Genomic DNA, 23,875 nt, shown 5'->3' with positions numbered 1-23,875 from the left:
GGCATGTTGAGCAGCACAACTCATCATTGAATGTATGAGTGCATTACCACCATTCTCTTGAGCACAGCAGGGGCACATACTATACTGTATCAATTGGAGGTGCAGAGCTTCAGCAGCATCTGCCTCACTTTCTTCAATGTAATCATGGTGGGAACAAAAAGCACAAACAAATCTACAGATGCTGGAAATCTGAAGCAAAAACAGACAATACTGGAAGCGTTCAGCAGGTCGGTCAGAATCTATGGAGAGAACAGACAAGTTGACATTTCTGGGTATGGACCCCTTATCAGGACTGGAATCATGGTAGACCCCAGGGCCTATGTATGTGAGCACGTGTTCTCATATTTGGCCTTCAGGCTACAATTCCTGCAGTTGTTCTCCCATGTCTGCTTCCTCATCAGCTGTGTGATGGACACTTGCCTTCAGTGTGGAGAAAAAACCTCCACGGGGTAGGTTGTAGCATGTCAGCTACATTGATGTTCAAGTTGTCCAAGTCAATGTACCAGTCTTGCCCGGTGCCAATTGCTGAATCCAGGACATTGTGAGTGGCTTTGACAAAGAGGTGTGAAGCTAACTCCCACTCTAATGGTACTGAATGACAGGATGATGTAGGCTAAAGACCTACTTCCAACAACTGTTTCCTATTTTTGCTACAAATCCACTTGAAAGCTTGATTCTGGAATTTGCACATGAGCCAGAGGAAGCCCTGCTATTCCCTGCCTAAGAATTTTGAACTTTAACTTCACTTTTGTTACATAATGAACGGTGCATGATACATAACAGACACTGTAGTACTAGTTTGATGGTGGAAAGAGAGTATAAGATAACAGTTTAGTTTTCTTTTGTACCAGTATTGCTTGCTGTGCCAGTGTAAATGAGACTACCATGGAAAGAGGTAGAGGAAAGAAAACTGCAAAAAATGAGAGTCTAGAACTAGTGGACATGACCTCAGGATAAGGGGTCGGCCATTTAGGACTGAGATGAAGAGAAATTTCTTCACTCAGAGGGTTGTGAATCTTTGGAATTCTCTACCCCAGAGGTGGATGCTCAGTCATTGAGTATATTCAAGACTGAAATTGCTAGATTTTCAGACTGTAAGGGAATCAAGGAATATGGGGATCTGGCGGGAAAGTGGAGTTGAGGTCGAAGATCAGCCATGATCTTATTGAATGGCGGAACAGATTTGAGGGGTCATATGGTCTACTCCTGATCCTATTTCTTATGTTCTTATATCAAAATACCCAGATATTTAGATGCTACAGGGTAACAGTGACATATAGAATAGCCTGAACTATCATCGAAAGTGGTTTGCACTAAGATGGCAACAGTAGTTAATATTTGCAATTTTAAAAAAATTTCTTTTTTTTTGTTTTTTGTTTCAAGGTCTTCCTGACCCCTAAGGAACTCTTCAAAAAAAAAAATAACAAACCTTTTCAGCCCACTTCTAGGCCTGCTGATCCTCGCCGCCAGGTTTCCCTGTGGCTGGCCGGCAACAGGCACCATCCTCACTGCTGCCAGTTACATGTGCTCAGGGTCCAAATGAAATCATCAGACCCCGACTTTTGCATCTCAGTGTGGTCCTCGCCTGCTTGGGGTGAGAGTCTTAGGCTGCCTGAAATGTGGCTGTTAAAATGGCATGGGGCGCATGTGCAGTGTGGCTCGCTGATGATATTTTAACCCCCCCCCCCCCACAACACCTTGATCTCATCAGGCATGGCGGGGGGGGGGGTTAAAATCAGGTCTGTGGAGCAGTACTATACTTAGATGCAATATTTATCTTGACACCTGGATTATGACTGATGTAGCATTGAAGTAATTCTCCAAAAATTTTACTGCATTCATTTATCAAGGGATGCCTAATGATCATCTCTACCTGTGGAAGAAGAAAAAAAGATTAGAAAAGATGGGTGTGCAGAATTAAGAGGGGGAGAAAAAGCAAAAAAAAAACGATCAATACAGGAACGAGAAATGTAAAGAAACTTTCGGGCAGGCAAATATCAAGAGGACAGGGAAACAGTTAACAACTGACCTTGGAGTCCTTTGCCACCAAAGACACATGCACAATCAAAAGACTCTGGACATTACTGACAATAAGTAACTTACACCACAAGGGCAGGTGGATAAGGGAAAACTCATGAGCAGTAAGAAGATCATGCTTTTCAAATTCTTTTGAGAGAAACCATTGCAAAGATGATCAAGAGCTGTGTTTTTGTTGCTGAGTTTGATAACCTCAGTTTGAAAAAAGGAAATGCTGCTGTCATCAGCTTTGAATTACACTGGGAATATTTTCATCTTTGTATTTGGGATACAGTATTTGTCTTTAATCCTGCCCTTCCCCAAGTGGTAGACTCGCTGCCTCAGTACATTTTTACTTCAGTAATGACTTGGTCCTTGTAATAAATATTTTATACTTTTTTTTATAATCAGAGGGCTACTTCTACAGGAAAATGACCGGTTCTCAGAGGCCCTACATTACTATAAATTGGCAATTGGTAGCAGGCCTACCCTGGCATGTAAGTAACCACCTAATGTTGTTGAAAACATTAACAGACTTTTGCATTTCAAGATAGCTAACGAGCTATTTTTTCTTGTTGAAACAAAATACCCACGCTATTGAGATTTTGGGTATTCATTTAAAACAAACCAAATGTGAGTTGGTCAACACTCATTATGATTAACCAATTAAAGTATGGTAATTTATGGCTGTTTCTCTTAGCAGTAATAGTGACGAAAACTTGATTTCACAACAGTGATGAAAGTCTGATTTCACTCCAGTTTCTGCTCAATTAGCTGAAAATGTCTTTTGTTGTCAATTAATTTTTTTTACTTGAAAATAGTTCTGGTGTACTGATTGTTAATTCTTCCATATGGTTCTGCTCAAAACTCCACACTTCTTCTACAAGTACATTGCATTCAAAATGACAAAGGACCATGGAGAAACCACTTTTTGAATGAAGGGCCACATTTATTTTAAGATATGTATTCCATCTGATGGTGCAGTGGCATTGTGCAAATCATGTACCAATGGGCTGTGCCACAGAATGGAAGGGGTCACCCACACTATCTCGTTGCAATGAATTCCTAGTCTAGCCAAGGCCATTAAAGAGCCAAGCATTTCCCCAGAAAGAGGCCAAGAAGAGGGTCATCTGGACAGTAGCTTTGGCTAAGTCTAAGGTGTAAGTTACCTACCCATCATGTTTGGGAAATGGTGCTTAACAGATGTAAATAAGAGAACAAAAAAAATGCACATAATCTCATAGAAATAAGTTTTCAACAGGAGCTGTTAACCAGGTCCATTGACTCATCTTGCACAATGTTATGTTTCATTGCCATTTCACCTCAGTCGTTCAACTGTAGACTATGATTGCTTCAACAATGAAGCCATTTTATTTGGTATTTTATTTGCATATTAACATACTAATAATCCGTGGCATCTTTGCCAATGTTTAGCTATAGAAATTCCAAACTTGTGACAAATGTCAACTATAGAATATAGACATAGGGAACATATCCCTTGTGCTTAATTAGCATTTCTGACAGCTGTTTATTCTTTTTTTTTTCTTGCAGCTGCCTACTTGAACACTGGGATTATCTTAATGAACCAGGGCAGGTTAGAAGAAGCCAAGAGAACCTTTGTTATATGTGCTGACATCTCAGATGAAAACCTCAAAGACCCTCATACTCACAGGAGTTCAGTAACGAGCTGCCTATACAACTTAGGCAAACTGCTGCATGAACAAGGACAGCATGAGGTAGGAGCAGAGTAAGAGGTACAACTGTAACAGTGAACGTGCAAGGAACATCGGAACAGGAGTAGGCCATTCAGTCACTCGAGCCTGTTCCACCATTCAATTAGATCATGACTGATCTGTATCTTAATTCCATCTATCCGCCTTGGTACCGTAAAGCTTAATACCCTTGCCTAACAAAAATACCCTTGTCTAACAAAAACAAAGGTATCAGTCAAACCTACTCATTGAGACAATTCACTGTTTTATTATGTACCAAAGGCTGATTCAGGGTCCAGGCTCATAGCTGGTCCACCATCAAAAGAATAAAGCATTGGTGTCTGTGATCCCACTATAGTTTTAAAAAATGTAAAATATTTACTAATCTGAAGATTTAAAACCTTCCACTTACTCCAAGGACAAATGGTATTCAAGAGATAACCATTGAAACAAATTTTGTTTCCTGAGAAATGTAAATATTTACCCTATTTTTTGGCCTGGAGTGAGTTTAACATGGACACCAGAATTCATGGCACAGGCTGGAATGTGTATTGGAACAACGCAGCTGGTAGCTATGTAGAACAGGCCTGATGTAAATGAGTGCTACTGGTCTCAAGCTCTAAACATTAGGGATGAGGTATAGCTTTCTGGCAGCCTTAATGGATGCTACAGAGATCATCCCTTCTCAACACGAAAAATAAAACATGGCAGGCATAAGTTGATGTAGTCAGTGTAATTATAGGCTGATTAACCTGACCATCCATCTGTTCTTACATAGTTGAAGTTACTGTGGGACTTGACAATGGAATGTGCTACTCATGTGGGTACTGGTATCCATCCAATACTTGGAATGGGGATGACTCAAGTATAACTAGTTAAATCATAGAGAGTGAAATGGGATTTAGATAGCTTCTTTCCTTCTAAATTTTATGCATTATAACTCTATACATGAAATGTATAATGATTTATTTTCTCTCTGCACTAAAATCTTTAATTTCTGCTTGATGTGGAACGTGAATACATAAATTAATTTTACCGTGTGCTGAGTGGGCATTCATTTATGTATGCACACACAGAACTCTGCTTTGCATAAGGAGAATGGTTGGTGGCTGACAGTATAACTTGGTTCTGTTGGCTTGCACTGCTCTAAAGAAAATACTGGCCTCAAATTGATATCTGCAATGTGAAGGGGCCATTGAAGACTGCTACAGCTACTTTTCCTCATGTGCTATGTGGTGTCTGTCTCCCATCCTGCAGCAGGATCCTATTCTAAACAAGCTCTATCCCACGTAAATATCTTTAAACAATCAATCAAAAATTAAATACACAGTACTCTCCTGAGCCTTTCCAGTTAAAGGGGCATTGGATTAGGTTGCAGTGTACATGTTGAATGCACCACTTCTTACCTTTTCAACTGAAAAGTAATTCATGTATAGAAAAAAAAGAGACAGAGCTATAGCAATGTGCTGACAAAAGTTATGTTCATTGATGTAAAGTGAACAGTTTTGCAAATTTGTCCTAGGAAATTTGTTTTGGGGGGAAGAGGGGAGGACATTTTTGTGAGGTCTAGAGGAGCAGGTGTGCCACAATGGATCCCACAAAACAGTAGCGGCCTACTGGCCGGTTTGTTCTCAGCCCCCACCCCGGGGTTGACTCCCACCCCCAGCAGGCCCGACCTAATGGCCGCCCCTGTGCAGAATTCTGCTGATTTTCGGCCTTCTGAAACCAGCGAGCTGCAGCGGAGAGCCTGTTTGGCACCGGCAGTTCACCGATGAAATGAAACTCGAACCTGAAAATGGTTTGGGTCTCCCAACAGTGGCTTTGGACTGACACCAAGGATGCACCACTGACTTTGTGCCCATTTAAGGAAAAATTAAAAATGACTCCCAATGCCTCATCTCAAGGACATCACCTCTGACAATTCAGCATTCCCTAGACTGAAATAGATTATGAGCTCAAGTCCCGGAGAGGCTTGAACCCATAATCAAAAAAACATGTCTGAGTATCAGATATATTTACAGCTTATAATTTTCAACTATTCCAATGCTCTCCTGGCCAGCCTCCCATCTTCCACCCTTCATTAACTTGAGCTGATCCAAATCTCTGCTGCCCATATCCTTATCCAATACAAGTCCTGTTCACCCATTGTCCCTATGCTCGCTAACTTACATTGGCTTCTGGTTCACCAATTCAGTTGTGAATTTAAAATTCTCATCCTTGTACTTAAATCCCACCATGGCCTTGCCCCTCCCTATCTCTGTAACCTCTTCCAGCCCTACAACCCTCCAAGAACGCTGAGTTCCTCCAACTCTGGCCTCTTGTGCATTCTCCACTCCCTTCACCCCACCATTGATGGCTATGCTTTCAGCCTGTTAGGTCCTAACCTCTGGAATTCTCTCCCTAAACCTCTCTGTCTGTCTCTCCTCCTTCAAGAACCTCCTCTTTGATCAAGCTTTTAGTCACCCCACCTAATATCTCTGCCTTTGGCTTGGTGTCAGTTTTTGTTTAATAATCGCTCCTGTGAAGCGCTTTGGGACGTTTTACTATGTTAAAGGTGCTATATAAATGCAAGTTGTTGTTGTTGTTGTTATAATGTATCAATCGGCACTCTTTCTGAACTGTGCACAGGAGTTGTCTACTGTAACTGCCAGTTTTGAAATACTTGCATGCTACGTCCTTTTTCCCAATCACGCACAGTGCATAAGAATGACAAGGTAACTGTTACAAATTCGGGTCTGCTACAGGTACCTACGTGGGATCAGTGGTGTCAGTCACTCCGTTAGCAGTTGGTCACCTGTGCTGTATCTAGTAGCACAGTAGCAAGACCTGGGAGTGTAACAATGAAACTCCTTTGTGATCGTGACTGGATCTCCGTGTGTTAAGCTTGTGTACTCCTTTCATCTCTCCGAAAGCAGACCACGTTTACACTAGACCTGAATGGATAGGAAAATTGGGCAGGATGTATAATGGGTGGCTGATCGGTTGACCGCCCATTTTCTGCCCCCGTCGGAAGTTAAAACCTACCCTTATACGGGGTGTTGGGCTCGTAAGTTGCTTTATTTCACAGTAGGTTAAACGTACAGAACACTGAGTCTGGTGAAAGTCAACTTCTGTTTGTGTATTGTTACGAAAGCAGAACCCACTTAGGTGGACCTTTTGCTTAGTGTAAGTGCACAACCTCTCCCTGAACAGGGCAGAGATTTTACACTTGTAGCCAGCTGCTGCCTGACTTACTTTCACAGCCTTTTTGCTGCTGTCTCTGATTTCCTGGCTCTCTGCTGATTTTTAAAAAGCCCCTGTTCAAAGCCTCACAGATATCAAGGAAATGTGTCAACACCAGGATGCTGGATGTCTCCTGGATGACCACAGATTGGTAACGAATGAGCCATCGTTTAGTACTGTGGAAAACAACTGCCTCTGCTACATTCCAGTTGCCTTTTGACTGCCAATAATGGCCAGCCCAGCATGGTGCTGTCTAGAGAAACTGCTCCCTTTTGAGCAAGTATCTACCCAACACACATTAAAGTCACTTGTGTCCAAGTCTTTTTGTGGGGAAAAAAGGCCACAGAATCCTAAACCCTGACAGTACCATCATAAGTATGTGCCTAAGCTTATAAGACACTCCCATTATAACAGACGCCATTTAACCGCCTTGAATATAAAAACAAAAATGCTGGAAATGCAAAGCAAATCTATCAAAATCTGAAAAGTGAAAAGGTAGGTTGCTATTTCGAGCTGAGACCCTTCATCAGAAAATTTAAAATGCTTACTACACCACTGCTCTTGTGCATTACCTGGCTGATGGCTCAGGTTGTTACAAGCCTGGAAACAAGTTGTTTGCCAACTCTTTCTGATGCAGTTATTATGTGGCCTGATGAGATCAGGAGAAAAGGGAATAAGTTGGGTTGAAAAAGAGGGTCTTGTACCCTCAGAACTTTTTAAAAAATAAACTTTGTGTTAGATACAACTTTGTTTCTTTTTTCACTATAGGATGCACTAGTTGTTTATAAGGAGGCAATACAGAAGATGCCAAAACAGTTTGCACCACAGAGCTTGTACAACATGATGGGTGAGTATACCATCACATGCCTTGCAATAACACTGTCACATGCACAGAAGTAAGTGTTTGTGTTTCATGAGGATGTGTTCAGCGCAGTAGGTCTGTAATAATGTCATCCTTCTAATCAATTACTGTAAAGCAGCTCTTCTGAATTAACTAGCCCAGTAATGATATATCATCTTGTGGAACTGGCTCCAGTCAAAAGCCTCAAGTAAACTGTAAGCTGATGAATTTTTCAAACAAAATCAAGCTCAGGGACATAAATAAGGTAACATTAAAAATAGCAATATAGAACACAACATATGCTGCTTATTAAGCACTGAAAAAACAATTCCTGTTGTATTAGTCAAAATACCACGTTAAAAGTGCTTGTTAAAGAGCAACTTAAATAGATCCTATGTTAGGGCATATGCTGGTACAAGTACCAGTGCAGACACTTTACTACTTGGCTAGAGTTGCAATCCACAGAATGGGTTCATTACAGCCACCAGATGAGTCAAAGCATATTGTAAATTTATTATCGTGCCACTAAGCTTAGTTAGACCATCACTTGCTACGTGACTACAAAAACCTCTTGCCCAAGGGAAAATATTATTATAGCAAAGCATGATTTATCTTAAGCTATTCAGTTTTTATCGAGTAGTTACAAAGGAAATACGTGAATAACGGTATTATTTAAAAATTGTCTTTGTGACTAATGACTCCCTAATTGAGCATAGACGTGTCATAAAAACTATATGGGAGGGTGGTAAATATAGTTCAAACAACTCCAATGCTTAAAAAGAAATACTGTGCCTGTAGATTTGAACGTGTACTTTTAAGTCAGAGCCAAGCCCCAAATACTCATTATGGTTGTCAGGGCTGCATTGTTTTCTCAGGAATGCGATGTCAGATTAATGCTGTTTCTGAGGATATTGGCCTCCTACCTGTTGTAATATATTAGACTTTGGGCTGTATAGTGCTTTGGAGGAGTAGCTTCACTGGTGACATGCTTCATTTCTCCTCCCAGTCAGTACGGTTGAGTTTCAAGGGGTCATTACTCAAACTGGACATCAAAGTACTGTACGCTAGGCTCCTCTGTTGTTTGGAATCTACCCATTTGTTAACCTGTCATTATATAACGAATCACAGGAGTTGGACACATTTAAAAGATTTTCTTTGGTATGCTCGCGTTATGAGAGAGTATCATTAAAGATACATATCGCACTGACTTTGACCTCTATCTGTACCCACAGGTGAAGCATACATGAGACTGAACAAACTGACAGAGGCTGAGCACTGGTACCTGGAATCCCTGCGTTCCAAGCCTGATCATATCCCTGCCCATCTCACGTATGGAAAACTTTTGGCATTCACTGTGAGTTGACCTTATTAATGTTAGAATGATATTTAACAACTCACCCCTTGTGAGTTTGTGCATCCAGGAAAAGGAGCTTGAAAGCAAATCTTTAGATCCCAGCACTTAACTTCGTTATTTGTGTCTGAGCCAGGAGTTATTTAACTTTTTCAAATTTTGCTTAGTCAGATGGTTTCCTACTTAAAACATGTTGGTGCTGCTTCCCGAATATGTTGGAATAACACCATCATATTTTTCTAAACAAATTATAGTTATTAATTTCAGTATGAGAATGTAGATCATTTGTTGACTAGAAGGCACATATGGGGTAGAAATGTGTCATCTTTGCATTGCTGCTCCGTAGCAATAGTATTATGATGTGTATTGTTGCTATTGTTATTTAATGCAACAAACATTTTCAGGATGCTGGCCCTATTGAGGGTCTTTAAAATAGTGGTGACAGAGTTTGAAGGAAATTGGTGCACTCAGTTTGCAAGGGCCACTTCATCAGGGCACATGATTTGATACTAGCCCTGGGAATGAAGGGCTTAGACTTCTATAAGTAGATACAACAATTTCGATGTGCACCAGTTTCATGAGCAACATGGTACTTCAACTGTTCTATTGAAATTACCGCAGCATTACTCTAGCATCAAATTACTTATTTAGATTCTTGCCAGAGGTGTTTTAGGTGCACCAATTCCAGGTTCAGCGGTATCGCATTACAGTTCTGGTGCCAAATTCACCCTGGTACTGGTGTCAATTTGGCATCATATTCAGTGTGGCAACAGCAATAGCTGCACAAAAATAATACTGCACGTGAATCCTCTTTCTCTCCAGGTAAATTACCATTATTGAGGTTTGAAGAATTCCAGCAATTTTTAAAATTCTTTTGGTAATGTACAACCTCGGCTATGATAACACCACCTGGGGAGTAATGTAGAAATGGGACAACATTGACATGTTGTCAACATCTGTCTGCTTTTAAAGTAGCCCCATTTTATTCTTTTTGATGCAACCCATGTGACTGGGGGTTGACCTTTTTAAGTATTTTTTGCCAGCAAATCAGATTTCCCATTTTATTTGACGAATAATATCTACTTTGCTATTGGGAAGACACATAATTCTTGCATGTGTGATCATTCCTTCCTGACATTGGAATTGAAAATATCTGTTTGATTTCCACAATAAGCAGATATTTTCATTGTTTATTTTTTTTTGTTCTCAACCTCTTTTATACTCCCTAAATGTTTGCTCCTGATGCCTGCTGGAATATTTCCTTTATCGAGTTGGATTACATCATGACTGGGCACCTAAACTCCTACTTGAAATGTAGTTGAATTGTGAAATGATTATCTCAAGCTTTCCAACAAAACTGGCTTTTATTTGTGTGTTTGATGCACTGTTTCACCTCTCTTGCCGGGGTTACTTTTCTTAAATAGCCTCTGTCCAATTTACATATCTCCCAGACACCATGCCAGCATCACTCTGTGATTAGCCAGCGGATAGCACAGTTTTGGAGGAACAAAGTGAGCATGTTTGTTTTTCCTCTACATGTTATATTGATTGTGCCAGTTCCATGAGTCAATATATCCAGCAGAACACTGAAAACAGTAAAAATTTGTTCCAACTGTGGCAGTCAGATTCACGTGACAATCAGCCGTGGGATCTTGAATCTGTGACTATAAATTAGGGACCACATGCTCTGCTGTATGGTAGCAGTCCACTTGCTGAAGAAATTTTATCTAAAAAAAAATGATCTCATCAGGAATGAATTGGAAATCATATTGGCTAGGATATCTTAAAAAGGAAATTTTATGTAGAGAACGAAAGAAAAAGAACTTGCATTTATATAGTGCCTTTCACAACCTCAGGATGTCCCAAAGTGCTTTACAGCCAATTAAGTACTTTTAAGATGCAGTCACTGTTGTAATGTAGGAAACGAGGCAGCCAATTGATGCACAGCAATGTCCCACAAACTGCAATGAAACAAATGATCACATCATTTGTTCTTTATGTTGGTTGAGGGATAAATGTTGGCCAGGACACCGGGAGAACTCCCTTGCTCTTCATTGAATTGTGCCGTGGTATTTTTTACATCCACCTGAGAGGGCAGACAGGGCCTCTGATCTGAAGGTTAGTTGATAGAATATTTTTAGGGGTCTACTATAACAGTGAGTAATAATAACTTTGGACTAGAACTAGCAAACCAAAGATATGACCTCATTGCTTAGTTTATTATTTTGGTTTGGCTCAGAGTCAGTCCAGATTTCAATTCACCGTTTTCCTGTGCAAGCTGTACATTCTTCAAAAACCACATGTTCCTTTATTACTTGGATATATAACAAGAACACAAAGATAGATGTTTTGATTGATGCCTGTCTAATTATCCAAATAAATTAATTTACAGCAAACTGCATCATTACAGCATCAGGCCTTGTGCTTCATTGCAGAATCCTGGGCAGAGGCCACAAATGAAATTAAGTTAATTTCACTTGAGTTCTCATTGAACACAAATCCACAGACACAGATGACAAGAATTTGTCATTTAAATTGAAAAGTCAGTTTACTTAATGAGTATTAAATAACAAATGCCACACTACTGCAATGGGGTACTGTGAGAGGAGGGGACATTTTTGTAATTTGGGTTGTGGGACCTTATTGCATGCACCACAACTGATCTAGTGGTGTTTCATGTTTCCATTAGAGAGCCAATAATCTTTTAAAGGGGAAAAGATTGCTTTCCTATTATGCAGTTTTAGCTTTTCCTTTGCATGCTAAATACATTTAGTGCTGCAGACAGAATGTGCTTATGCTTACCAGTCAGTCAAATTCTGTCGAATGCTGATTTATGATTGTATATGCCAATTGTATAGTTTAGTCTGTTTATAGCTATGACTTGTAAAATAAATGACAATGTGTACAGGGCAAATCCATCAATATGATTCAGTGGGACTCATTTAAACATATAACATTTAAACAACGATCAGGCTATACAATATTATGTAAATGCTCATGTAACAGATCATTTTACCATGCAGTAATTAATGATCTCAACTTTTATATTACGTAACAATTTTAAAGATGCAGTACTTTGTTTTCAATTGGAGTCACTGCATATGGTTCTCATACATCTCTCTCTGTCTGTCTCTTTCTTTCAATAAGAGGTTGTTACTCAAGATTAGGGCTCATGGGATTGGGGGTAATATATTAGCATGGATTGAGGATTGGTTAACGGATAGAAAACGGACAGTAGAAAAAAACGGATCATTTTCGGGTTGGCAGGTTGTAACTAGTGGGGTGCTTAGTGAGGCCCAAGCACCAAACAAGGATTGCTGCTTGGGCCTCAACTATTTACAATTTATATCAATTACTTAGATGAAGGGACCAAGTGTACTGTATCCAGGTTTGCTGAAGACACAAAGCTAGGTGGGAAAGTAAGCTATGAGGAGGATGCAAAGAGTCTGCAAAGGGATATAGACAGGTTAAGTGAATGGGCAAGAAGGTGGCAGATGGAGTATAATGTGGGGAAATTTGAGGTTATTCACTTTGGTAGGAAGAATAGAAAAACAGAATATTTTTTAAATGGTAAGAAACTATTAAATGTTGGTGTTCAGAGGGATTCAATCATGGCCTTCGAAAGGAAACTGGATAAGTACTTGAAAGGAAAAAATTTGCAGGACTACAGGGATAGGGCGGGGGAGTGGGACTAGCTGGATTGCTCTTGCATAGAGCCGGCGCAGACTCAATGGGCCGAATGGCCTCCTTCTGTGCTGTAACCTTTCTATGACTTGGGTATCCTTGTACACAAAACACAGCAAGTTAACATGCAGGTACAGCAAGCAATTAGGAAGGCAAATGGTAGGTTGGCCTTTATTGCAAGGGGGTTGGAGTACAAGAGTAAGGAAGCCTTGCTGCAATTGTACAGGGCTTTGGTGAGACCACACCTGGAGTACTGTGCGCAGTTTTAGTCTCCTTATCTAAGGAAGGATATACTTGCCTTAGAGGGGGTGCAATGAAGGTTCACTAGATTGATTCCTGGGATGAGAGGGTTGTCCCATGATGAGAGATTGAATGGGCCTATACTCTCTGGAGTTTAGACGAATGAGAGATGATCTCATTGAAACATTTAAGATTCTGAGAAGGCTTGACTGGGTAGATGCTGAGAGGATGTTTCCCCTGGCTGGTGAGTCTAAACAAGGGGACATAGTCTCAGGAAAGGGGGTCGGACATTTAAGACTGAGATAAGGAGAAATTTCTTCACTCACAGGGTCGTGAATATTTGGAATTCTCTACCCCAGTGTGCTGTGGATGCTCAGTCGTTGAGTATATTCAAGACCGAGATTGATGGATTTTTGAACTCTAAGGGAATCAAGGGATACGGGGATCAGGCAGGAAAGTGGAGTTGAGGTCAAAGATCAGCCATGATCTTATTGAATGGCGGAGCAGCCTCGAAGGGGCATATGGCCTACTCCTGCTCCTATTTCTTATGTTCTTATGTTTCTCTCTCCCATTGTTTATCTTGCTATCTATATCTGTCTGTCTACCTATCTATATGAGAACTATATACTTACTGGCTCACTGTCACTCTTAGATTGGTGGGAGGTCTAGGGAAATAATTGTCTCCGTGGGTTGGCTGTGTTTTTTTTAAGCTTTAGGTGTGATATTGAAACAAAAGTAATATTACAGCAGATTTACTATTGTTATATAAGTTTCCCAAGGAATTTTTATGAAGACAATGCCTCTTTAAGAATAAAAACGTCTTTAAGAATTTTATGTAAAGGTTGCAGCTCAAAGTTTTCTTTTTCTTCCTTATAAGATTTTCCTCCATTTCACGTACACTTTCCTAACTGCAAGGGCAGTAGGTGACTTCTTCCCTGACATCTTGAGCCAGCTGCGAGATGACAGTGACAATTGTGGATTAAGCCTTCAGTTTTATTTCCTTCTAGGCAAGCATCTACCCTAAATTGACAGGATGATCTGGGACCTCGCTGGGTAGGGAATTGTGAAGTGTATTAGCACTTCAACACATGGAACAGTGTGGACTTTCTTTAAACTTTTCTCATTGACATGTTTTACATTTAATAGTTATAAGTGTCCTCATTTGATGTGTGCTAACCTCAAACAATAAAAAGAATCAGCTGTCATTTACCAACTGGAAAATGTTGCTGTAGGTTTGAACACATCTGTTGCAGGATTTAATTTAAAATATATCAGTGCTGAACATATTCTGTTTATGACATTGATAATACATAAACAGAATTCATCCAGCACTGATCTATTTTGTGCATATATAAATGTTAAAATAATCATCTATGACGCGGATAATACATCGGTGATTATTTTAACATTTATATATGCACGAAATTGGTGTGCACTCATAATGTGTGTTTGGAAGCTTTCTATTGTACGTAATGAGATAATGTTAGATAGGACCTTTGTTTTGTTGCTCGTTGATTTAAAATGAAAGCAATGAGCTGTTCAAGCCTTTTTTCTGAGCTAGGATTTTTTTTGTTGATTCAAAGGGACGTAAGGAAGAAGCTGAAAAGTATTTTTTACGATCTATCCAGCTAGATCCGGCAAAAGGAAACTGCTACATGCATTATGGTGAGTTCATTTTTAACTCAGTGTTTAACTTGGCCCTACTTTTAGAAAGAAGAAAGATCTTGCATAATGCTATTCACATCCTCAGGATGTCACAAAATGATTCATAGCCAATGCATTAATTTGAAGTGTAGTCACTTTTGTTTTGTAGCCAAATCAAGGAACATAATATGTGCACAACACAGTGCCACAAACAGTAATGAAATGAATGGTCAGCCTATCTGTTTTGGTGGTGTTGGTTGAGGGATAGATGTTGGCCAGGACACTGGGAGAGCTGCCTGCTCTTCTTTGGATAAAGCGCTATGGAAAAGAAAGAAAGAACTTGCATTTATATAGTGCTTTTCATGACCTCGGAACATCCCAAAGCACTTTACAGCCAATGAAGTACTTTTGAAGTATAGTCACTGTTATAATGTAGGAAACGCGGCAGCCAATTTGCGCACAGCAAGTTCCCAGAAACAACAGAGATAAATGACCAGGTAATCTGCTTTTAGTGATGTTGGTTGAGGGCTAAATATTGGCCAGGATACCGGGAGAACTCCTGTGCTTCCCTTCGAATAGCGCCATGGGATTTTTAACATCCACTTAAGAGGTCAGACGGGGCTCAGTTTATTGTTTCATTATCTGGGGGTATATGTTGAAGGTGGCAGGGCAGGTTGAGACAGCGGTTAAAAAAGCATACGGGATCCTGGGCTTTATAGAGTCATTGGGCCCGATATTACCATGGCGGCGGGGGATCTATTTGGCGCGTGGGTAACGCGCCCGGTGAAATCAGTCAGCTCTGCGCGCAATTACAGGATAATTGGAGCCACTTACCTTTGGTTCCGGGTTTCCCGCTGCTAAGCTGCGCGTCGGGCGGACTGCGCATGTGCAGTAACGTCTGACAGCTGGAGGAGCTCTATTTAAAGGGGCAGTACACCAATGCTCCTCCTGCTGCAAACAACGAATGTGACATCATGGAGCACTCCAGGGGGAAGGCTGCCCCAAGATTCTCAGACTTCTCACTCCAGCTGCTGCTGGATGGGGTGAGGAGGAGGAGGAGGGAAACATTGTTCCCATCGGATGGGAGGAAGTGCCCTCCCTCCACCACGAGGAAGGCATGGTTGGAGGTGGCAGAGGAGGTCAGCAGCTGCGGCAACGTTGCACGAACCTGGATCCAGTGCCGCAAGAGATGTAATGATCTAACCAGGTCAGGCAAAGTGAGTATACTTACGCATTCTCCCACACTCCGTCTTCCACATCACCTCCACCACCACATAACCCCTTCTGCACTGCCACCACAACGCTCTCGCATCACTCCTCACATCCACTCACCGCCCCTGTCCCCATTTGAACACTACCATGCACCCCAATCCTCATACAATATCATGGCCATGTTGCACACGCACCCTCCCATCCATCTCCCTCACGCTCAACCCACCCACACCAATGCATGCAGCGTTTCACCATGCAAGCATCACTCAATCATGCCTCTGTGTTCTGCCTTGATAGGAGAAGAGATGCCAGAACGCCCAGGAGAGGGCACGGACCGGATGGGGCCCGCCACACCGGGTGGTGCTAGCGGACGCGGAGCAGGAGGCGTTAGAGATCAGCCGCACGCTGGAGTGCCTGTCCGTGGCGGATGCCGAGGCTGGGGCTGCACAAACGGCCGGTGACAGAAAGCTAACACTCAGCACTCATGCTAGCGAATGATCTCAGCATCACTTGGCATCTGCCGCACCTCAACATCTGTCCACATGCCTAATATTGCTTTCTGTTCTCTTGCAGGGCCGTCTGCGAGCGCCGTGAGCGTGGAGGGCGATTCCTCAGAGGACCTGTCGGTCTCTGAGGGTCCATCGTCACATCTGAGCCATGCATCCACCAGCACAGATACACACACCTCAGTGGGTCCCCGTCCTCACTTAGTTGAGCTTGCACATGGTGAGTCACCACGCACATGTGAACACGAGCAGACCCTGGTGGCAGGGGCAGCCGTGGAGAGTCTGCGTCGGTGGGAGCACTCTTCTGCAGGCTCTGCTCAGCTGGACCCAGATGCTGAACCCTGGGGGCCAGCCGTGAAAAGGAGAGTCGTCGAGGGGCAGCAGCACATTGCCGAGGTGCTGGAACAGGTGCCACGTGCACTCTCCACAATCGTGCAGGTGATGGAGGAGTCCAACTCCTGCATGAGGGGAATGGTAGCACAGGTACAGGAGGGTATCTGCCTGATAGTGTCGTGGGTAGGTGCGGGAATGTCTGCGATGGAGGAAAGGCTAGCCTCCCTTGAGCGTCAAGCACGGCTCAACAATGAGTCTATCCAGGCCCTGACAACGGCCGTTCGGACTCAGGGTGAGCAACATTCTGCCGCCTTAAACAGGCTGAAAGATACATTACAGGTGGCCTTCCAAGGCCTCACACAGGTCCTCCAAACTGCCGTCCAGCAGGGTGGAAGGGTGATGTGGGCCTGGGCCACGAGAGGGATGATGGTGAAAGGGGACATGGAAGTGGGGACGCCACTCAAAGTGCTCCCACATCTCACCCATTGCCCCCCTCTCAACCAGTACCCACAATGCTGCCCCCTCTCCAGGTGGCCGAGTCTGCCCCTGCACAGGTGCAGGAGGAGCAGTCTTTGGAGGGGCCCTCACGGGCACCGAAACCCAGAGTGCATCGGCCCAAAGCATCTAATCGGTCAGGACATGGACAAGAGCAACCTGCCACTACCTCTGCTGAAGCCACAGGGGTAGCACCACGTAGGGGTTCCCAGAAGCGCAAGGCGAAGGTGTTGTGAGCACAAAGGGAATGCACAAAGGTGTATGACGATTTGTCATGTTTTTTATTTATATTTGTTCAGTTCACATCCACAATAAACCCCATTGTTATCACCACTACTGCCATGTCTTGCCCATTCTTGACTGGCTTGTGCAATAGGTCCCTTCTGTGGGGCTCACCATGAAGATGAACACCTGGTCCCACCCATTGGGTCATACTACAGTGGGTGCAGGTGTAGTTGCACCACCGTTCCGTGCAGGGGGCAGGGGAGGGGGCTGGTATTGCCGCTCCTCTGTCCAGGTGATGAGGACTGCACTCTTCAGACAGTCTGATATTAGGAGAACCGTTCACATATCAGTGCCTCCCTGGTCTCACAAGCAGCCAGGTGAGCCGCTGTTCTGCCCATGGGTTGTTCCTTCTCCTCCTCCTCCTTGGCCTCCTCCTCGGCCCCCTCCTCCTCGTCGTCCTCCTCCTCGTCCTCAATATGGGTGGCAGATGTGGATGGGGCCTCCTCCAGTGGCACTCCTCTCTGTTGTGTCATGTTGTGCAGGGCACAACAGACGACTATGATGCGTCCCACTCTGTCTGGTGCGTATTGGAGCGCTCCCCCAGACTGATCAAGGCACCTGAAGCGCATCTTGAGCAGCCCTATAGCCTGCTCAATTGTGGACCTGGTAGCGATGTGGCTGTCGTTATACCGACACTGTGGCTCGGTGGTGGGGTTCCTCAGAGGTGTCATAAGCCACGTGTGCAGGGGATATCCCATGTCCCCGAGGAGCCAGCCCTTGCGGGTGTTGGGTGAGTGGAAGAGGGGCGGCACGGTGGACTCCCTGAGGATGAAGGAGTCGTGGCAACTACCAGGGTATCTGGCGCACACGTGTAGGAATCTCTTGCGGTGGTCACAGATGAGCTGAGTGTTCACGGAGTGATAGCCCTTCCTGTTGACGAACAGTCCTGACTCTTGTGGAGGTGCCCGTATTGCTATATGGGTGCAACCGATTACACCCTGCACCCGTGGGAAGCCAGCCACAGCATGGAATTCAACTGCCCTCTCCATCTGGCTGCGGTCATCCATGGGGAAGTTGATATAGTGCAAGGCCCTGTGAAACAAGCCGTCGGTGACCTGCGTTATGCACTTGTGTGCAGACGACTGAGAGATGCCGGTGATGTCCCTGGTGGCACCCTGGAAGGATCCGGAGGTGAACAAGTTGAGGGCAGTGGTGACTTTGACAGCGACAGGTAAGAAGATGCTGCTCGGGTCAGCCGGGAGCAGCTCATCATTAAGGAGGCTGCAGATGTCCGCAACTACCTGGCGACTGACTCTGAGCCTCCGTATGCACTGCTCCTCAGAGAGGTCCAGGAAGCTGAGCCTCGGTCTGTAGACCCTGTGGCGAGGGTAGTGCCTTCTGCGACGCATCTCTCTCTGCGGGTGCCCTCCCTCCTGCTGTGCAGGTGGATGTGCCACAACACTGTGTTGTGGAGCTCCACGTGTGAGGGGCGGACGGCGAGGCTGGTGATGCTGTTTGTCCTCCGAGGAGGTCATGACTGCAACCAAGGCGGCCCCCATCCAGAAGGTGTACGTCTGAGGGGGTCCGCAAGGTAGGTAAGTGTGTCCTCACACTAGGGTTGAGGTTCCAGATCGGTGAATTTTCTTGTTAGGATGAGGGTGGTGGAGGCCAAACTTTGTCCAAAGTGACGGAGTGGCCTCCTGCGATGGTTAAGGGTCTCCCTCCCACAACCTGTCAAATGGACCTTTGCAGCTGCCACAGGCTGATAGCGGCAACATGTCCGTTTGAACTGGGAGTGTTTCCCCCAGTACGGGAAACAGTCTCTGTCAATTGCAAAATCCCATCCCTCCTAATATAACAGGTCAATCAGGTCTGTTAACGACCTGAAATACCAAGATAAATACTTTAAGTGACACCCCGCTGGCTTTAATTGCCGGCGGGAGTCCCACATGCGGGGGCTGTGCGCGCATGTCGGCGTGTCTGTGGGAAACCCGGAAGTGGGCGGGTTGGAGCCAGGCTCCCGCCCCACCCCGGGAATCCCCGGGATTTTCGGAGCTGCTCCCACCAGGAACGCACCAGATGGCGGGTGCTAAAATCGACCCCATAGAGTACAAAAGCAAGGAAGTTATGATGAACCTTTATAAAACACTGGTTTGGCCAGAACTGGAATAATTGTGTCCAATTCTGGGCACTGCACTTTAGGAAGGATGTGAAGGCCTTAGAGAGGGTGCTGAAGAGATTTATTAGAATAGTTCCAGGGATGAAGGACTTCAGTTACTTAGATAGACTGGAGAAGCTGGGGTCGTTCTTCTTACAGCAGAGAAGGTTGAGAGGAGATTTGATAGAGATATTCAAAATCATGAAGGGTCTAGACAGAGTAGATAGAGAGAAACTGTTCCCATTGGTGGAAGGGTCAAGAGCCAGAGGACATGGATTTAAGGTGATTGGCAAAAGAACCAGAGGCGACATGAAGAAAAACTTCTTTACACAGCGAGTGGTTATGATCTGGAATGTACTGCCTGAGGGGATGGTGGAGGCAGATTCAATCATGGCTTTCAAAAGGGAAATGGATAAGTACTTGAAGGGAAGAAATTTGCAGGCCTACGGGAATAGGGCGGGGGAGTGGGACTAGCTGGATTGCTCTTGCATAGAGCCGGCATGGACTCGATGGGCCGAATGGCCTCCTTCCATGCAGTAACCATTCTATGATCCAAAAGAGGGCACCTCTGACACTGCAGTACTCCCTCAGTACTGCACTGAAGTGTCAGCCTAGGTTATGTGTTGTGTAGTGGGACTTGAACCCACAACATTCTGACTCAGAGGTAAAAGTGTTACCCACTGTGCCAAGCTGGCACAGAAGATTCCACATTTTGTTGCTTTTCATTAAGGCAACAGTTTTTGAACACAAGAAAGCATGGAATAATATAGGCCTCCCTGCCCATCAAGCATGTTCCATCCATGTACCATTTGCAGTCTATCCTATTATGAATCTACGATAATTATTTAATTACCCAATGGCATTCTGTAAAATGTGACTCTGAGTCCTAAAGATAATTCAACAAAATTCCAGAATAGCTGTCCTTACACCTCCATCTCTCCTTACACCTCCATCTCTCCTTACACCTCCATCTCTCCTTACACCTCCATCTCTCCTTACACCTCCATCTGTCCTTACACCTCCATCTGTCCCTACACCTACATCTGTCCTTACACCTCCATCTGTCCTTACACCTCCATCTCTCCTTACACCTCCATCTGTCTTTACACCTCCATCTCTCCTTACACCTCCATCTGTCCCTACACCTCCATCTCTCCTTACACCTCCATCTGTCCCTACACCTCCATCTCTCCTTACACCTCCATCTCTCCTTACACCTCCATCTGTCCTTACACCTCCATCTGTCCTTACACCTCCATCTGTCCTTACACCTCCATCTCTCCTTACACCTCCATCTGTCCTTACACCTCCATCTCTCCTTACACCTCCATCTGTCCTTACACCTCCATCTGTCCTTACACCTCCATCTGTCTTTACACCTCCATCTGTCCTTACACCTCCATCTGTCCTTACACCTCCATCTCTCCTTACACCTCCATCTGTCTTTACACCTCCATCTCTCCTTACACCTCCATCTGTCCTTGCACCTCCATCTGTCCTTACACCTCCATCTGTCCCTGCACCTCCATCTGTCCCTACACCTCCATCTGTCCCTACACCTCCATCTGTCCCTACACCTCCATCTGTCCTTACACCTCCATCTGTCCTTACACCTCCATCTGTCCTTGCACCTCCATCTGTCCCTCCACCGCCATCTGTCCTTACACCTCCATCTGTCCCTACACCTCCATCTGTCCCTGCACCTCCATCTGTCCCTACACCTCCATCTGTCCCTACACCTCCATCTGTCCCTACACCTCCATCTGTCCTTACACCTCCATCTGTCCTTGCACCTCCATCTGTCCCTCCACCGCCATCTGTCCTTGCACCTCCATCTGTCCCTGCGCCTCCATCTGTCCCTGCGCCTCCATCTGTCCTTACACCTCCATCTGTCCCTGCGCCTCCATCTGTCCCTGCGCCTCCATCTGTCCCTGCGCCTCCATCTGTCCTTACACCTCCATCTGTCCCTGCGCCTCCATCTGTCCCTGCACCTCCATCTGTCCCTGCACCTCCATCTGTCCCTGCACCTCCATCTGTCCCTACACCTCCATCTGTCCTTACACCTCCACTATTCAACTCTAGGTAGTTACTTACAGTTTCCATGGTCCCAGCAGCACAGGAAAAATTGTGTTCCATGGAATGTTTGATGATCTCTGTCCACATCTAACTCTCAGTCCCATTCTTAAACAGATATTTAACCAGCTCTTTTATTAAAGGAGTTAATGGATAAGCATTAACCACCTATGCTGAAAGTTTTTTTTTCCATTGCTTATAATGCTGTCATGGGGAAAAATTTCTTGCTTGAGGCTTGCTACTTTTCTCCTTGTGTCCTTTAGCTCTGTGATGACAATCCAAAGTAAATAGTCCGCTTATATCCACATTATCTATGCCTCTCAATATTATAAAGATTGGATCATCATCCTTGTCAATCATCATTCCTTCATTCAAAATAAGTTCAACTGAGTCTTCCTTCATTACTTAAATATCTAAATCATTCTTGCTCATCTCTGAATCTTACTTAATGTACTGATGTACATTCCAGTATGGTGGACAAACCTGCATGCAATATAATAAATACGATCTTATCAATGATCTATGCAAGATTAGAACAACTTGTTTCAATTTATGCCCTTGAGGTTTGAGTATTGGTTTTGATTATTAGATTGAGAGAAAAAAATATTTAGAAACAGGAAGCATCCATGGTTATAAAGTGTTTAAAGAAGATAATGAAGTTCCTCTTGTAATTTGGTGACATTATGCTTCGATCATATTGATCATTTAAAAAAAGACCTTCATATTAAAAAAAAATTCTAAACCTCATTCTGATCAAGACTTGGCAGTTAGAATTGTCTTCAGCAGAACTTTCTCTACTATCTCATGTAGATGGATTGCAAAATAGGTTACTCTTCGGATTGTATTTTGATGTTTCGATAAAGTTGGCCTTCTTTAACTATATGGTGGCATGGTGCATTGGAATACTAATGTCCTTCACCATGTACTAATGGTGAAATGCAAATTTGATCCCCCATTCTGCTGAGTGCCTAGTTACAGCTCCATTACTGAAGTGAATTGCATGGCAGGGAGGGGAAAATCACCAAAGGGTTACTCTTGTATATCTGTTAGTAGCTGGTTCAGAATAGCGTTTTGAGCCACAATTGGCACATGGCCCGGGAGATCAGGTATGAGACGTAAAATAATATAGTGACTTACTCTTAAATGATATTAAAAATAATAATCAAGTAAAGCCATTTTAGTTTATTTTTAATACTTCCATTATACATCAAGATGCTAAAAATCACATATGTGTTTATAGATTGGGTAGAGCTGAATTGAAGGACATAGAACTTGCCACACATGGTCTCAAATTTAGCTGGGAAACTTCAATTGAAGAACATATCTGTTTAAAAAGTTCTGATTTGAAAAAGCCCCTGATTACTATTTAAATAGAATCTGTGGAATTTCTATCAGATCTCTCTTTTGACCTTACACTTGAAACTATGATTATAAATTGTTGAGGCACAACATATTCTAGAAGTGTTGCCACTGTCTATTTGTGTTTCTGTTTATGCCAGTAAAACAAAAGACAGCTAATTGGATATAACTGACAGCAAATTTGGAACAAGGGAGTTTTAAAAAAAAATCAACACTCTCCTGAGTTTTAGTTCACTTCATGAAACTGCTTTATGGCTCTGAGATTACCATGTGGGACACTAACAGACAAATGCTAATGCATTTGTGTGATATTTGTCTTTCTGCTATTTTATCAGATGTCTTAACCCATTTAAAAATAAAATGGGTGACATTAAATTTAGTGTCTATTAAAATAATGGAGTGAGGAATTTCAGATGAATGGCGCTTAGCAATTTTCTGTTGCTATCCCATGTTGTAATTTCAAGATCTGAGTTTTTTTTAAACTACTCAATATTATACCTAAGAAAGACAGAACTTGCATTTATATAGCGCCTTTCATGACCTCAGGACATCCCAAAGCGCTATATAGCCAATAAACAGTGTGGTCACTGATGTAATGTAGGAAACGGGCAGCCAATTTGCACACAGCAAGGTCCCACTAATAGTAATGTGATAGTGACCAGATAATCTGTTTTAGTGGTGTTGGTTGAGGGATAAATAGAACTCCCCTGCTCTTCTTTGAAATAATGTCATGGGATATTTTACGTCCACCTGAGAGGGCAGAAAGGGCTTTGGTTTAATGTCTCATCCGAAAGACGGCACCTC

General features: G+C 43.5%; 1 protein-coding gene across 2 annotated transcripts in view; it reads left to right on the top strand.

Annotated features, from left to right (window-relative positions):
* The window catches only part of LOC137334633 (protein O-mannosyl-transferase TMTC2-like), a 127,224-nt gene that overhangs the window by 81,086 nt on the left and 22,263 nt on the right, over positions 1-23,875 (top strand). For both annotated transcript variants that reach the window (XM_067999459.1, XM_067999458.1), the window contains exons 5-9: positions 2,428-2,513; positions 3,568-3,752; positions 7,719-7,797; positions 9,024-9,145; positions 14,650-14,731. In XM_067999459.1, the coding sequence (XP_067855560.1) occupies positions 2,428-2,513; positions 3,568-3,752; positions 7,719-7,797; positions 9,024-9,145; positions 14,650-14,731 (554 nt within the window). The remainder of the gene's footprint in view (positions 1-2,427; positions 2,514-3,567; positions 3,753-7,718; positions 7,798-9,023; positions 9,146-14,649; positions 14,732-23,875) is intronic.

Source organism: Heptranchias perlo, chromosome 18, assembly GCF_035084215.1.
Source record: "Heptranchias perlo isolate sHepPer1 chromosome 18, sHepPer1.hap1, whole genome shotgun sequence".
Lineage (NCBI taxonomy): Eukaryota > Metazoa > Chordata > Chondrichthyes > Hexanchiformes > Hexanchidae > Heptranchias > Heptranchias perlo.
Note: the sequence above shows the minus strand (reverse complement) of the source record. Positions and strands in the feature narration are given on the sequence as shown.